The following is a 15597-nucleotide window of genomic DNA, read 5'->3' on the forward strand; positions in this document are numbered from 1 at the left end:
CGGGACTCGATCCCAGGACCCTGAGATCATGACCTGAGCCGAAGGCAGCGGCTTAACCCACTGAGCCACCCGGGCGCCTCCAAACGTGATATTTAAAAGCATAAGATGCACAAGTCATATTTTTCCTAATACACATTAAAATATAAACCTAACTATTGAAGTTCAAGAAATACACCTAGGTGCCTCCCAAAATCACAACTCACATCATCCTAAGTGGGTTTCACAATCCCGGAAACACCTCAGTGGGGGACACAGGCGTGGCCAACATGGGGCCCAAGGGTGGGAGGAAACAAACGTGGGCGCTTCTGACTCTCCGTTAAACACTGGCCCAGAATAACACCTGATGGGCTAATCTGCATGACAAAAGAACTTTCACTCCCGACAAAGGAGTTCCTTTAAATAGCAGCTTTTAGATAGCATGGCCGCATTAGCCCTGCGTACCTTGAAATAGAATTGTGCGAGAAAGATTTTTGGAAAGCATACAACCCTTTACCGCCAGGAGATGGTGTGGCTAGCGTATGAGTGTGATTATTTGTTTATGGAGAATTAAGTCCTCAAAAGGGGGTCTGGGTTGAAAGGCATGACAAACCCCGGCCCCAGCTCTGGAGGAAACCGCTGCCCTATCCACCTCTGTCCCTGGGGGAAGACAGACGCATCTCAGAAATTACACTGAAAGCAGGATTGATTTACAGGACACATGCTCAGGGACACAGCCGCTGCTGAAGGTAAGTACTCCTGAAGGAAAGTAATAGCCCAGAGAGAACGGCCTTGGATTCCCACCAGCTGCTGAGAGTCGTCTATCGCGCACACTGCCAAGACCATTCCTAGCCCAGGACAGGAACGCACCCTCCAGAAGTGCCCCTTGACCACGCACATGCACACACACACACACACACACACACACGTGTGCATGCACGTGTACCAGGTCCAGCTCTGACCAAAACAGAAGTGGTCTCTCCTCCTCTGAAGTTCATACATACCCTGTTACTGGAACCCTGAGGACTTTCTCTTTCTAGTCCTTTTATCTGTGCATTTGCCCCCTCACCCTGAGCTGTGAACTCTCCTTGAGAAAGGATCATGCCCGTTCATCCCGTCTCCTCCCCAGTGCAAGGCAGAGTGCTTTGACTAGAACAAACCTGACAGTGTTTGTTGAATGACTCAATTCAATGAGGTTTCTCCCCACCCCTCTCCAGCTGACCAAGCTTGGTAGAGAGAGTGAGGGTATCCTGGAGGTGTTCAGGATGAGATGGGAGTGGGGGAGAGGTCTGGAATTCACCAACACTCAGGAAAGGCCCCTTCCCCCATGCTGAGACAAGTCCAGGAAAACTGAGGCCGCAAAGAGGGGAAGACTTCACCTAGGCGCTCACAGGGATCCGGGAAGGTCTGGATTTTTAGGGGTCGTGTGTGCCTGGGCCCCCCAGGCACTGGTGTGCTCCCTCCTTGGAACATCTCTGAATAGAACAAGGCCAGGAACAGGCTACCTTCTTTGCAGGCCCCACAGAGCCTCGCTCCCTCCCTCCACACATTCACTGAGCATGAGCCCCATCCCAAGCTCTTTGCAGTGTTCATCAGTGAATACAATATGGCCCTTGCCCTGGAGGAAAACAGGGCATAGTCGAGGAGGCAGACATCTAGAGTTCTGGGCAAAATGAAATATGGGCTAAGACCCAGGTATAAGCCAGAGTCTAGAGTAAGGGTGGTTCCATAAGGAAGCCCATGAGCAGGACCCCATCTGTGCTGGGAAGGGGTTCCAAGAAGGCCCATCAGGGAACCCCCTACACCTCACATCCCACACACTATTTGGCTCTTGGTTCCAGCCAGTGCTCTTGGTTCATTACCAGACTTTCCCCCATCCTGTTCCTGGTGGGGAGGTTGCTCAGACCCTAAGTGCAGAGACCTCTGCAGGCCTGGTGGAGATGTGACTGAACCCCAGTGCTCTGAGCTAGCACCAGATGAGAGAACCAGGGGTGGGATGTGAGCCACCGCCAGCCTCCCATTACCTCTCCTCCGCACCCAGGCCCACAGCTACAGCTGCACCTAGATGCCGCACATCAGCCATCTCCTGTGGGTCTCCAGCCTGTTTTCACCTCCATTAGCTTGCCCTTGGAACCACAATGTAGTGTGGGTGTGGCACGGCTGTGATTCCCCATCCTACAGGAGGGGCAAAGAGGCCCAGAGAGGCTCAGTGGCAGCCTCCTGCCCAGAGCAATGCCCCCATGCACCACGCCCTCTGGGGTGCGGACCAGCCCAACAGGGAGGTGGGCACAGACGGACACTCTGCTAGGCAACCTGGACAGCCAGCCGGCCATCTGCAAACTCCCTGCTATACATTCCCAATGGCCTTCCATTCTAGCTGCAGAACTCGGAGGAGGTGAGCAAAAGGCTGAGGTGAGGGCTCTCAGAAGTGGATGAGAAAGAAAGGAAGAATGAATGGCACAGGGTGCCATGTCCCAGGCAGCACTGGGACCCCGCCCTTGGAGAGGAGGGGAAGAGAAGAAAAGGGGATGGATGCACAGCCCCCTCCTGCTCTGCCTTCAAGGCAACTCCTAAGACAGGACAGGGGCATCGCTGGGGAGAACATTCACAGACCCAGAGTGAGTGGGCCGGGCCCGCAGATGCTTCTTGCCTACACCCACCCTGGGAAAAGTGCCTACCCTCCTGGCTCCTGCCTCCAAACCAACTGTTATCACCCCCTTTTCAGCTAATCCAATTCTTTTCCTTCAAGGAAGCTCAGTGACCTCTGGCTCCCAGTCTCTCCCCCACGCTCTCTTGCCTTAGCTCAGCCTGACAAAGTCTCCTGGCTAGAAAGCGAGTGGTGAGTGGCCCCTTTGGCCCGAACTTCCCAAGTGCACTTAGCCTACTGTTGCCATGGAAACAACGAATTATGGCCTCCTGGTTTCGAGTCAGCCGACTCCTCTGGGGCAGCAGGCTCACACCACTGCTGTGCCCACCGGGTGACTCATGTCACTGCCAGAGAAAGCCCCCGGCACAGCTGGCCTGGGGAAAACCGGCTGCCACTCCCGCTGAGGACAACTGGCCCATGGGGAGGAGGAAGACACTGCACCTCTCCCCTAGGAACAGCTGCCGGAGAGCTCAGCCCCTCGCATCCCCTCGCAGGCATGCGCCAGCCCCTCTCGGGCCAGAGTGCGGGGCTTCCACCCAGCCACGAGGTTTGCGCGCAAACCAGCCATTTCTGCCCGCACACAGCTTTCGGCAGCCGAGCGCAGCTAGCCCTGCCCCTCCCCCGACAAGCATCCAGGGCGTGTCACATTCCCACCTTCACGGCCACCAAGAAGGGGGACCCTGAGCCGGGGCTGGTCGGGGTTCCCAGCTCGCACTCCTCCAGGAGAAACACATCTTCATCCTCCAGAACCTTGTCCAAAAAGCCTATAGCCTCCTCTTCCTCTTCCATGGCAGCCGGAGGCGCGGAGGGCAAACAGGAAGCGGGGTCCACGCAGCAGCAGCAGCCGTTGCCGCCGCCGCCCCGGAGGGAGGCAGGCGGGCAGGGAGGGGAAGAGCGTGCAGGGCAGGCCTAAACCAGCATGCTGGCCTCCCCGGAGTCAGTCCTGGCGCCCGGCCACCGGCTCCCGATGAAAGGCTCCATTATGAACCCTTTCCTGCTGCCGCTTCCCGGCCCTCCCGCGCGCCGGGGCTGCGGGCCGCCTCGCGCGCGCCCCCGGCCCGGGAGAGGGGAAGCGGCGCTCGGGCAGCTCCGGCAGCTCCGGCAGCCCCGCCGCCGCCGCCGCGAGCTTAGGGCTGTCCCTGGAGAGACCGCGCAGCGGAGCAGGAGGAGGCGCCCCCGCCAGCCGCCGCTGCCCTTCCCGCTGTGCGTGCCGGGCCCGGGCGCAGGCGGGGCCCCGCGCTCCCCGGCCGCCGCTAGCGAGCTCGGGCCGGCCGCCCCGCCGCCGCCGCCGGCCCCACAGATCCCGCCCTTTCTGGACTCGGAGGCTCGCGTTTGCTATTAATACACAGGAAATGCACGACTTGACTCGTGAGGTGGAGCCGTTCCTTCTCTGCGGTCACCGGCCGGCGGCTGGCGGAGGCTTCTGGAGCGCGGAGGAGGGGCCAGGGGAGGCCGCAGACGGGCCGGCCGCGGGGGGAGGTCCGCTTTCCAGAGACAGGCTTTATTTACAGCCCCTCACCAGAGCCCGGGCCGGCAGTGGGAGGAGCGGAGGAGCAGCTGCCCACAAGGCCTCCGGGAGGGCCGGGCGAACCTCGCTCGCACCCGGGGAGAGCCCCAGGCTGAGCCCCTTTCTCATCTCCGCCGCCGGTTCTGACACCTTTGCGGAGGGGAGGCTGGGGCCTGGTGAGAGGAAACATCTTCTATCGCCACGGCGGCCGGGAGCACAAGGCTTTGTGCAAAAGGAGGCCTCGGCCGCCTCGCCACAACAGCACCAAAAAGTGCCAGCAGGAGTCTGCGGCAGGCCTACCTTGGCTGGCGGGAGCTGCCCCATCTCCTACTCACAGATGCTGCTGGGACGCGCACTCCCACCTCCTTGGAGCGCTTTTGCCTCGAGAGGGGCCTCTGCCCTGCAGAGCCCAGCCCTATGGCAGAGGGTACAGGAAACCCAGGACGGGTAACACCAGCTGCCCTTCCTGCCTCCAGTCTGCTTCCCTTGGCTTCCTCAAGGGCGGCAAAGGCTAAGCCCATCCAGACAGAGAAGTTTACGTTTGGGTCTGTGTAGGCCCCAGCTAGAAAGGAGAATGGTCTGGAGGCGTTCGGGGGCAGCACCTGGGAAAAGCTCTTTCACCACACAACCCCTAGGGCAAAGGCTGCAAACTCCAGCAGCCCTTAAGATCAATGGAAGTGAGCAGGTAGGCATGGGGGCGGGGGTGAGGGGTTGGCGGGGAGGGCTGTTGGGTGGAGAGGAAAAGCCACCACCCAGCTCCCCCCCCCCCCCCCCCCCCCGTTGCTGGCTGCTGGGACAATGTGGGCTGCGCCATCTCAGATTGTCCTAGAGAAGCTGGCAATGTGGATTTTTAGCTGATCTCTCCGTTTAAAAATGGTGGCAGATCAGTGACGTTAAAACCAAACAAAATGTCTAAATGAAACACAGGTGACCTGAATCAGGCCCACAGACAAGGCTGCTGCCTTCTTGTAGCTGGTTGTTTTTTTGAGGGGTGCTGGGAATTGCGTGGGTCTGGCAGACACAGGGTGGTGGTCGTGATCCCTGAATATCCCCCCGGTCCCACTTCCTCACCAGAACTGGCATCCTGGAATCCAGTTCAGCGTCGCACACGACCAACCCACCACTTCCCCATGTAGACCCGAATCATCAGTGCCACCACCCAGGTAGACCAAGTGGAAGTTCAGGGTTCTGGTGGTGAGCCCTTCAGCCCCACTCAAGCCAACCCCTTCAATGTGCGACCAGCCCCTCCACAATGTCTCCAGCCAGGGAGTCCCTGAAATCTTCTGATGCTTCTAGCTCACAATTCTCTCTCCCAGTCAATATACAGTTGCTGGGACCAGTCAGTGTGGCTCTTAGTGATGCGGTGTCTGAGCTGTCCACTGGTGTATGTATCTATCACCAGCCTCCTTAGGGACAGGTCCTACGCCCTGTCAGGTGGTAATGGCCACAGCGGGGAGGATTCAAACTGGAAAGGAGTCCCAGAGGAAGGTCAACTGCACGCCATTCTGCCTCTCCTTTCCACTGGGCACCTCAACTGAGAAAGGGCCCCTGGCTGAGCCTCCAAGCTGGGTGGAGGGCTGAGGAGAGAAGAGGGAAATAGAGAAGAATGGAAATGGTCTATCCCAACCTCCCAAAAGGTCTGTGGGAGCTCTGAGCTTGAGATGGGGCTCCCGCCACAGAGAATCTATCCTCACGGCTGACTGACTCCCTGTCACTAAAGCTGAAAAACAGATGAAGGGATTTGGGGTAGGCTCTTGGGGCCTCAGGGCTGACAGGGTTCCACAGATGCACACCCCACCTTCCACCCCGCCCCCTCCCTCGGTCCCTGGTTTTTCCCTGTCCCTTCCCCGCTCAGGTTATAAATAGCCAGAGCACATCTGAAGGGCCCTTTCAGCCACAATTCCTCATTTGGTTTGGGCGGGTGAGGTTGCTCCTGGGGCTTGGGAACAACTGGGCCTGGCATTCCCCAGGGCACAAGTGTGCCAGCCCCAGGGCTCTCTGCCACCATTTCTGTCTCCTATCCTGCAAGCTTCAAGAGCACGGCAGGACTGCCCCCATGAGTCAGACGAGCAGGTGGAATGGGAGAAAGGCCTGAGAGCCCAAGGGTCCCTCTTGTGTCCTTTCCCCTGCCCAAGGGGGCATGAAATACCCTTGGAAGACTCTTGGAGTAGCCCGGTCTTCATTCCCCACGCCACTAACCAGCATAGCCAGATCAACACCCACTTCTTCCCCAAACCCTGGAATCTCTCAGAAGCTGCTCCCTAAACATCCAAGGCGTCTCTGCTCCACCCCACCCCAGCTGGCTGGAAATTCCAGTGAGTAAGGAGAATGCCCTTCCATTGCCATCGGGCACACAGACACCACTCAGAGGCCCTCAGTCCTCTCCCGGGGGGGAAATGACTCACAAGTCCCAGCGACGCTCCCTTTCCTTTCCCCTCCGAGTGCCCTGAGCCAGCCCTGGACATGAGCTTCCTTTCTGCCTCCTCCACACTCCACTGCCTCAGTCTGGCTCCTGCGCCTCTTTACAGAGTAGCAGCTTGCTCCAAAGGTCTCCAAACTGCCTTATTCTGAAGTGAGAGGCCTCTCTCTCCTACTCCACAGCCTCGGCAATCTGACCACTCCGGCTAAGGTGGGCCCTTCCTTCTCCTGCCTCCTGGAGTCACCCACTCAGGACCCCGGCCTCAGCCGGCGGCTCTCTCCCCTTGACGAACTCCTCCCTTCTCGCTTCCCGGCCAATGGTGCCCCGTCACCACGTGTAGCTCCAGCAACCTGCTCAGCTCCAAGCCCGACATCTCCACTGTCAGCTGGCTCTTTTCACTTGGAAGTCCTGCCAACAGCCCCTCGACTCCACATCAGAGCAAATGACCCTTCCTCCTCCCTAAGCCAGCTTCCCCTTCTGGCTTCTCCACTTCTGTTGGCAGGGCCGCCATCTTGCGACTCTTCCTTCCCTCCCTCCCCACATCCATTTTACCAAGTCCCTTTGGTTCTGCCTTCTTTTCCTCTTCTAAAGCCACCACCCCAACCAGAGTTTGCAGCATCTCGGCCCTACGCGGTCACAATCCTGTTCCATTTCGAGCCCTGGTCTTGCCTATCTATCTACCTGGTCACGGTGTTTGCTCCTTCATACCCAGTGAAGCCTGGCATTACGAACACGAATCTGGGAGACACAGCTGTTAGAGTGCCCTCAACCTATGGGAAGTGAAGGCCACAGGAACAAAAGAGACAGTGTCTTGGTGATCACCACAGTGGGAGCACAGGACAAAGGCAGTATCTCTGCCTTAGAGAAAAAGCTTCTCAGGAGAGCGGCTTCTGAGCAGTAGCTGGAAAAGGGGAAGAGTTTGCAGGCAAAGGGAGGAAGGCCAGAAAGGAGAACTTCTGGTGAGCAAACACAGAGGGAGGACAGAACAGAAAAGGGGCAGGAGGTGAACTTGGAGAAGTAGGCTGGAACCACACTATGGAGGGTGAGAGGCATGGACTGCCGCATGGGCAAGGGTCACTGACTGAGCTTTTTTCTTTTTTCTTTTCTTTTCCTTTCTTTAAAGAGGGAGGTGGGGAGGAGCAAAGGGAGGAGGAGAGAGAGAGAATCTTAAACAGGCTCCACACCCAGCATGGAGTCAGACATGAGGCTCGACCTCACAACTCTGAGATCATGACTTGAGCTGAAATCAAGAGTCAGATGCTTAACCCACTGAGATTTCTGACACTTGCCAAAAGCACACTCTCAAAGCCACTGAGAGTTTCCTCTCCCCAAACCCAACGGCCTTCCCTCACACTCCTCCTCAGTCCTCTCCATCCGTCCTTCATCCTCTTAGCCACTAAATCAGTAAGTATTTATTAACAGCCTCCTGGACACTGGGCATTCACAATGCAGCCATAACGGGACACTATGTCTCCCTCTATGGAGCTGACAGGCTTGGGGACAGACTGACCATCATGAGCCAAGGCAGTACCAGGAGTAGGACACGATCTCAGAACTATGGGGCTGAAGGACAACTCTCCCCGAAAGGATAATGTGGAAATACCTACTATGATTTTAAAGGTTCACATCCTCTGACCCAGCATCTGCACTTTAAGGGATTTTTCTGCAAACACATTCCTACTAAGGGCACAAAGATCTCTGTACAAAGATATTCACTGCAGTGATGTTTATACCAGTGCAAGACTAGAAACAGACAAAGGTCTAGCAGAAGGGGATGGTTAAGTGACTTAAAAAGAAGAGTGAGGTAGATCTTTACTTACTGATATACAAAATGTCCAAGACTTATTAAGTAAAATAAGGAAAGTAAATTACATAACCGTACCAGTATGATTTAAGGGCAGGGGGAAGCATATATCTAATATGTCACATGGAAAAATAAGGAAAAGTATATAACCAACTCTTCACAAAAGTTCTGTCTGTAGGACAGGACTTTAGGAGACTTTCACTTTCTACATTACATATTTCTGTAAAGTTAGAATATTCAGTGATGTAACCAGGGAAAATAAAGAAGTTAAAAAAAGAAGTGTGGCAAGTGCTACGATTGGGAAAGTAGACTGAGCTCTGGGGGTACAAGACAGGAGCAGCTGCTGCAGCAAAGCGAGAGTCCTAGAAGGTTCTCCGGAGGAGGCAACATTGAAATTCATACCCCAACATGTTCAGGGGTTAGCCCCGCCAGCAGGCGCAGCGGGGGGAGACAGGACTATGTGAGCACAGGAAATGAGTTCAGTCTGGGGGATAGTGTGCGTTCAATCACTCAGCCAACATTGACTGAGCATCTACAAGGTGCCAGGCACAGTTCTAGGTACTAGTTTTTGGATGAACAAACATCTGGTTACAAAACTGACAAAGCTCCATCATGGAGCTCACATTCTAGTTGAGAGGTTGGTAATGACCCGCAGAAGTGGGCAGGGGTCAAGTGGTCAGATCCAGCAGAGCCTTAACAGCATTGCTAAGAGCTGGATTTTGCCACTAAGAGAAAAGAAAAGGAACGCACTGGAGGGTTTTAAGCAGGGAATGAGGAGACCATTGTTCAATAGTCATACCTCCCGGTGACATCAGATTATTCTTTCTAAAACACTGCTCCTCTGTGCCCACAGGAAGCCACCAAGTCAGCCCAAACAAGGGCAGTGGGGCCCTTGCTGGCGACTCAGCCAATCCTACTATTGACAACAGTCTCCTACTCACTCTCCCCTTAATGGGCCGGGCCATTCTCACCTTCAGGCCTCATCCTGGGCTAGAAGCCTCTTCTCCCTCCTCTCTGACAATTCCCAGCCCTCCCAACTTTCTGGGCAAAGGCTGAAGCTTCACCTCCAGATTCGCTGGAACTCTAGAGACTCTGGGCCAGTAAGAACTGGCCCCAAGAGGCCAGTGCCAGGAGCAGGCAGAGTCTACTAAGGCCACAGACAGAATTAGATGCATCATCTTCCTGATTACTATGCTCCTCCCTCTGCCTTTCCTCCTCTGTTGTAGAAGTCATTCCAAAAATCATACATAGAGTCGAATTACATAAAGCAAATGCTGGGTGTCAGTCAGTACGTGACACTATTTATGCAGTAAAACAAGCAAAGAAAAAAGAACTTCCCTAGATTCTGGATTTCAATCCTCACTCTGCCTCTTGCCATTTGTGTGACCTTGGCCAAGTCATTCTAACTTCTAGGGTCCCAGTTTCCTTGTCTGTAAAATGGGATTACAGTACCATCTCCAGGGTTGCAATGAGGGCTAGTACATGTAGGGCAGTGCCTGGCAAGTGTCAGCCCTTGTTAAGCACTAGCTAGTCTCCTTTTCTTTGGCAGGGGTGGTAGTGTGTGGGGAGCACAGAAGTGGGGGGCCCTAGCTCATTCCCTGCTTCACCTCCCACCTCTTCTTTTGAACCCAGTACCCAGCAGACCATTATCCTTTTCTCAAACTTCCAGAGGTTTCCCCACATTCCAGAACTTGCATAGCCCTCTTTACCTAGAATGTTCTTCCTGACCAGTGCCCAAGCAGAACACTTCCTGCTCTCTGAGGCTGCCTCCCCCAGACTCCCCTGCCTGGTTCCCCTACCTAAGGTCACATGACCCCTCCCTTGGGATGCTGGACATCTCTCCAGGTTGTTGCATAGATGGCCTTGAAATAGAGTGTATATGGGGGAATCGGGGGGACAGCCCCTGTGCATGCGAATTCCCCATAGCAGTTGGAACAATCTCTTGTAAAAAGTGGGTGCTCTGAAAATAATTAGTGAGTAGACATGAATGCTCACAGGGCAAGGCAAAGGGTCTCCCCAGAAGACAAATCAAGAGGTTTCAATGGGATGGATGGTTCCTCTGGAATGTGGTCGTATGACGCGGGGTGCTAGGACTGAAAGGAACACAGTCCTACCACAGGAAACCAGGCTGAGGAGGGAGGAAGGGTGAATATCCACCCACCAGTGCCCAGTGCAGCAGCCCAAGCTGTGGCTGTATCTCGATTTCCCAGCACTTCCCTCCCTGCTTGGTTCTCAAGCTCCTGGCAGTGGCTTGGTGTCTAGCAAGGTGGGCTTAAGGGGAACACCTTCGTGGTGGGGGCTGGGGAGAAGGGAAGGCAGATTGTGGCCAAGTGACAAAGAGCCCAAGACCACTGACCCCCTTCCCAGCTGGGCTCTTCGCTTTGTGCCCCTCTCCCCCCTTGAATCCTTCACAGAGGTGCCCCCTCTCCCCTCTCCCTTCAGGGGCCTTCATGAGGCAGGAGTACAGCTGGGAACTGAGATGGGGCCTCCTGGAAAATCGGGTTCAGATCCCAGGAGAGATACAGAATCAACTCCCAACTCAGGAACTAGTGCTCTGTGTGGCTGGCATGAGGCATTTTCACAGGTCCTGTGTCACTTGGTCCTGGCAGCAGCCCTTCTGCATGGGAGGCATTTGTCTTCATTTACAGCCGAGGGTACCAAGACCCCGCAAGTTGCCCAAAGCCACACAGCCAGAAAGAGGTAGAACAAAGGCAGGCACGAAGGCTCCTGTTCGGGAGAGGTAACAGAGAGCGGCTGAGGCGAGGATCCTACCACTTGCCAGCTGGGGGGCCTGGGTAGGTGGTGTTACCTCTCTGCACCCCAGTTTCCATAGCTTAACACAGGGCAATGGTGGTGCCTTCCCCACAGGGTCACGGTGAGGGTGAAGCAAGCAAGTGTTTATAAAGTACTTTAACAGCACGTGCATTTAGTGTTTTTGTGCGTTCTCTTTGCAGGACGGGAGGGGTCTGGAGGCCCTCCTGGCAGAAGCAACCAGCCTACAGCCCTGAGGGTGGAAGGCTCCTCAGCACATCATCTAAGCAAAAGAAAGCCCTAGCAGGCGCTCCTGGAGAAACTAGGCTCAGGGCAAGTCCAAGCGCTGGGAGCAGGGGAGGGGGGCAGTGTTGGGGAGGCCAGAAGAAGAACGGTGATCCCTTCAACGCTCTGCCACCCTTACTTTGGATTCTCCTGCTAGATAAAGTCTGAGCCCCTCAATTCAGCCTTTTATTCGAACCGCCTCCGGGTACCCCAGGAACTACAGAATGAGTCTGACACTGAGCAGTCCCAGCCACAAATGTACAGACTTCATGACTGTACAGCGCTCTGCCTAACCCCATCAGCTGCGTGAGGTCAGGAAGGAGGAAATTCTCAGTATCTTTCCTTTACAGATCAGTACACTGGAGCCCAGACAGGGAAAGTGACATCCCTTGGGGTGCACAGCTGGTAAGTGCTCTAGCACTGAGACAACACCCAGATCTCTGCCTTGCTTCTGCTTTTTAGGGCGTCTCCCAAGAGGGGTGATGGAGGAGTCTATGGCTTCGGGGGAGCAAGCTTTTCTGTAAGACCCTGGTCCTAGCAGAGGAAAGCGGGCCCCCACTTCTTAGCTGAGATCAAGAGTCCCTGCCCTTCCTTCCCAAGATGGAACCAGGCACAGGACTCTCCGCTGAATAGAGCCAGCACTGGTAGGGGGCCCTGGCCCTACTAAGGAGCTCTGCTCAGCGAGGGCATATCTACTATAGGAGCAGCAGGGCAAGGCTGTAGGGGTGTGGCAGGGAGGGAGGAATATGGGTCTGTCCTGCCAGCACTACAGGGACCTGGCTTCATCTGGGCTCCCACACCTGGCAGGACTGATCCAACCTCAGAAAGGAGGTTGCAAAAGGCAGACTCAGTTGTTGTCTAGCAAATGCCATGAGCCTAGGTCCTTGCAATGGTCTTGGCTCCAAAAGCTGGCGAGAAAAGTCTTATAGGTCCCAGTCACAAAGGACAGAGCATTAGGATGAGTCTGATCCAATGCTGTGGGCTTTACCTGAATCATCCAGTCCCTCCTCTCACCACCCCTTCGGGGAGTTGGTCCTACTTAAAGAGAGTAGCAAGGAGGCACCCCGGTGGCTCAGTCAGTTAAGCATCCAACTTTTGATTTCGGCTCAGTTATGATCCCAGGCTCATGAGATCGAGCCCCACATCAGGCTCCATGCTTAGCATGGAATCTGCTTGAGATTCTCTCTCTCCCTCTGCTCCACCCTCTGTTCTCTCTCTCAAATGAATAAAATCCTAAAATAAAATAAAAAGAAATAAAGCTGAGGAAAGTGAGGCTCAGAGGGGTTATGTCACTTTTCCAGATCCTACAGCTAGAGAGTAGCAGGTGTTCATCTAGTCAAAGCTCATGTTCCTTTCATGTGTCAAGCTGCCTGGGCCATGGGTACCCAGACATTTGGTCAAAATTATTCTGCGTGTGTTGGTGAGAGCGTTTCTGAGTGAAATTAACATCTGAATCTGGGTAAAGCAGATTGCTCTCCCTAATGTGGGCGGTGGGCCTCATCTAATCCACTGAAGACCCAAATAGAACAAAAAGGCTGAATAAGAGGGAACTCGTCCTACCAGTTGAGCTGAGACATGAGTCTCTTCCAGGCTTCTGACGCAGCCTGAAACACCGGATCTTCTGGGATTTTGAGCCTGCTGGCTTCAGGCTGCAACTCACACCACTGGGCTCTGCTGTTCTCAGGGCTTTAGGCTCAACCTAGAACTAACTATACATCATTCCTGTGTGTCCAGCTTGCTGATGGCAGGTCTTGGGACTTCCCGGCCTCCATAATGACGTGCACCAATTCCTTATGGTAAATCTCTCTACAGATCTAGATCTAGACACAGATCCTATTGGTCCTGCTTCTCTGGAGTACCCTGACCAAATACAAAGACCTAACCTTAGGCTTCCCGGAACAAGCTGGCTGCATATTTGGGTACGAAATGCCCAGCTGCCAGAGGCCAGACATCAGAATATCTAGAACAATTGTCTGATTTAGTCCAAAAGTCCCCTTGGTTCCTAAGGCCCCAACAGGAAGCCTGGCAGGGAGGGGCCCTGCCTGGCCAAATGAACAGAGCCAAGCAGCAGAAACCTTGGTTTTCTTTTTTTTGTTTTGTTTTTGTTTTTTTCTTTTTAACCAAAACAACCCCCAAGTACTCAGGAAGGGGTGTGTCAACTCTCTCCTGCACCCCAATGTAAATAGCAATAATTGTGGAGTCCACTAGGTGGAGCCAGTGATCCAGCAGAAAGGTTGGGGAATGCAAACTAACTCTAGGAGGGAAGGCCTGCAGGCAGGGGGTGCACCACGCTGCAATCTTCATCAGGATCCCCAGGTTGGATAAATGCTCCCCACCCTCAGCATGTCTTCTAGCCAATGGTGTAAAAACTCAACTCTGGGGTTCCCAAGCCCCAAGCCCTTTCATCAGCTGTCACTGTAGCATCTCTGGACTTCAAAGTTCTCAAACCATGTTATTCCCTCCTGAGCCACCTAGCAAAATGAGCAGCCACAAAGTGAAAAAAAGTCACTGCCCCAAAGCCTCGGAGCTCCAGGCAGGGAGGTGGGATGGGGTGGGTCCCCCACTGTGCCTGTTTCACTGGAGAAAGCACCCAACAGTACCTTTCACCAAGGAATCTAAAAATGGACGGGCAAGCGCACAAGCAAGGCGGTCATGTGATGAGGGAAGGAGCCAGGACAGGGAGCAAGGAGGAAGGCCGAGAGGGGAGAAGACGGCAAAGGCACTTTTCTTGCCAGCGAGCAGCTCTACTTAGCTACACGTTCTCAGCTCTCAGCCCTCAGCCAGCATTCCTGGCCCTGGGTTGGGTCCTCCCATGAATCTTCCTGCACCTGCTCCTAGTGCGGATAACAGCTGAGTCCTCCAGGGGTCCTCTAAGCTCTATTAGGTCAGAGACCCGAAGGCAAAGATGGGAGGCAAGGGTTTTCTCCTTGTTTCCCCTGGTTGGCCTGAGTTCAGGTCCCAGAATACTCCTTCCTTTATCAGTAGAAAAACCCTCCCCTGCCTGTTCAAGATGGTGGTCTCTCACCTTCCTTAGGGATGACAGGACAACAGCCCAGAATGCCGGCTGTGGGGGTCCTGAACCTCACCCAGCCCTCCACCTCCCACCTGCCCCCACCATCTTTCCAAACTTGCACTGCCTGGCAGCCACTAAGCTCAGCCTCGGCCTCTGTTGCCATGGCAACAATGTGGCTTCCCCCAAGTGGGAAGCTGGTTGCCAAGGCCCTTGTTGCCAAAGGCTATAACAGCCACCCCGGTGTGCGAAGAGGGGGTGAGAGCTCTGTGGAGGGGCGGAGGGTGGCCAAGGAGGCTGGGAGGGAAAGACGCAGGGGGCTCTCCAGAAATGGTAGAGTCCCAGCAGGTCCCCTGCTGGAGTGGGGCTTGTTGGGCCCTTTAGGATGGGAACAAGTACTCCCCGATACCTCAGTGACTGCTCCTCAGGAAGGATGGAAGAAAGGGCCCCCTTCCCAAAACATACCTGGATAAGCCCTCTACTGAGCAGGACTGGGCCCTCCAAGCCCCACCCCCACCCCCACATGGAGGAATGGCTTTGATGCTCCCCAACTCCAGAAAAACAGTCCCCAGGAACCCCTCCGTCTCGCTCGCTTAGATGCCCCTGTACAAGCTGGGTGCAGACAGAGCCGGGCCCTGCAGCCATAAGCAGCATTAATTACAAGGATTGCAAACCTCTTAGCCTGTCTCAAAGCACGTACTTAATATTCCTTGTAAAATGCTTCTCTTTGGAGCAGAGCTCCCGTCAGTCGACAAGAGGAGAGGGGGACACCATTAGGGCTCATTCCCTTCCAGAGGTGGGCAGAATAGGGCCCTTGATCTTCGGGGAACGCTGCCTGAGCAGCTCACTCCACCCTGCAGAGAGCACAGAGACCAGCCTTGCTTTGCTGAGCCGGCATCTGGACGTCTACAGCCCACGGGTCACGTGTGCAGCCCCTGCCCCGCTCCGGACCGGAGAGAAGAGCTGGTTCCCTCCCCCAGACCCCATCCTGCTCGAGAGGGGCTGGAAAAGAAAGCTGAGAGAGGAAGTGAGGGTATCCAGGGAAGCAGATGGCTGGTAGAAGAGGCAGGGGTGGCAGAGAGAGCAGCAGGTGGGGGTGGGGGCGGGGAGCCTACTCTGCAAGGGGCCCAGGACTGGAATGAGAAGATGAGGGCACCAAGAACATCCAGGTCCACGTTTCCCCAGCCCTGCTCCCCCC

The 15597-nt window shown here is 55.0% G+C and overlaps 1 protein-coding gene across 5 annotated transcripts in view; it reads right to left on the reverse strand.

The window, feature by feature from the left end:
- Nucleotides 1–15597, reverse strand: part of ABR (ABR activator of RhoGEF and GTPase) — a 176649-nt gene that overhangs the window by 78539 nt on the left and 82513 nt on the right. Inside the window, exon 1 of one of the 5 annotated variants that reach the window (XM_032321123.1) lies at nt 3278–3442. The exons of the other annotated variants lie outside the window; for them this stretch is intronic. Coding sequence (XP_032177014.1) covers nt 3278–3412 — 135 coding nt within the window. The 5' untranslated portion in view covers nt 3413–3442. Of the gene's footprint in view, nt 1–3277; nt 3443–15597 lie in introns of those variants that run through there. 5 annotated transcript variants of the gene reach the window in all.

This window comes from Mustela erminea, chromosome 18 (genome assembly GCF_009829155.1).
Source record: "Mustela erminea isolate mMusErm1 chromosome 18, mMusErm1.Pri, whole genome shotgun sequence".
NCBI lineage: Eukaryota > Metazoa > Chordata > Mammalia > Carnivora > Mustelidae > Mustela > Mustela erminea.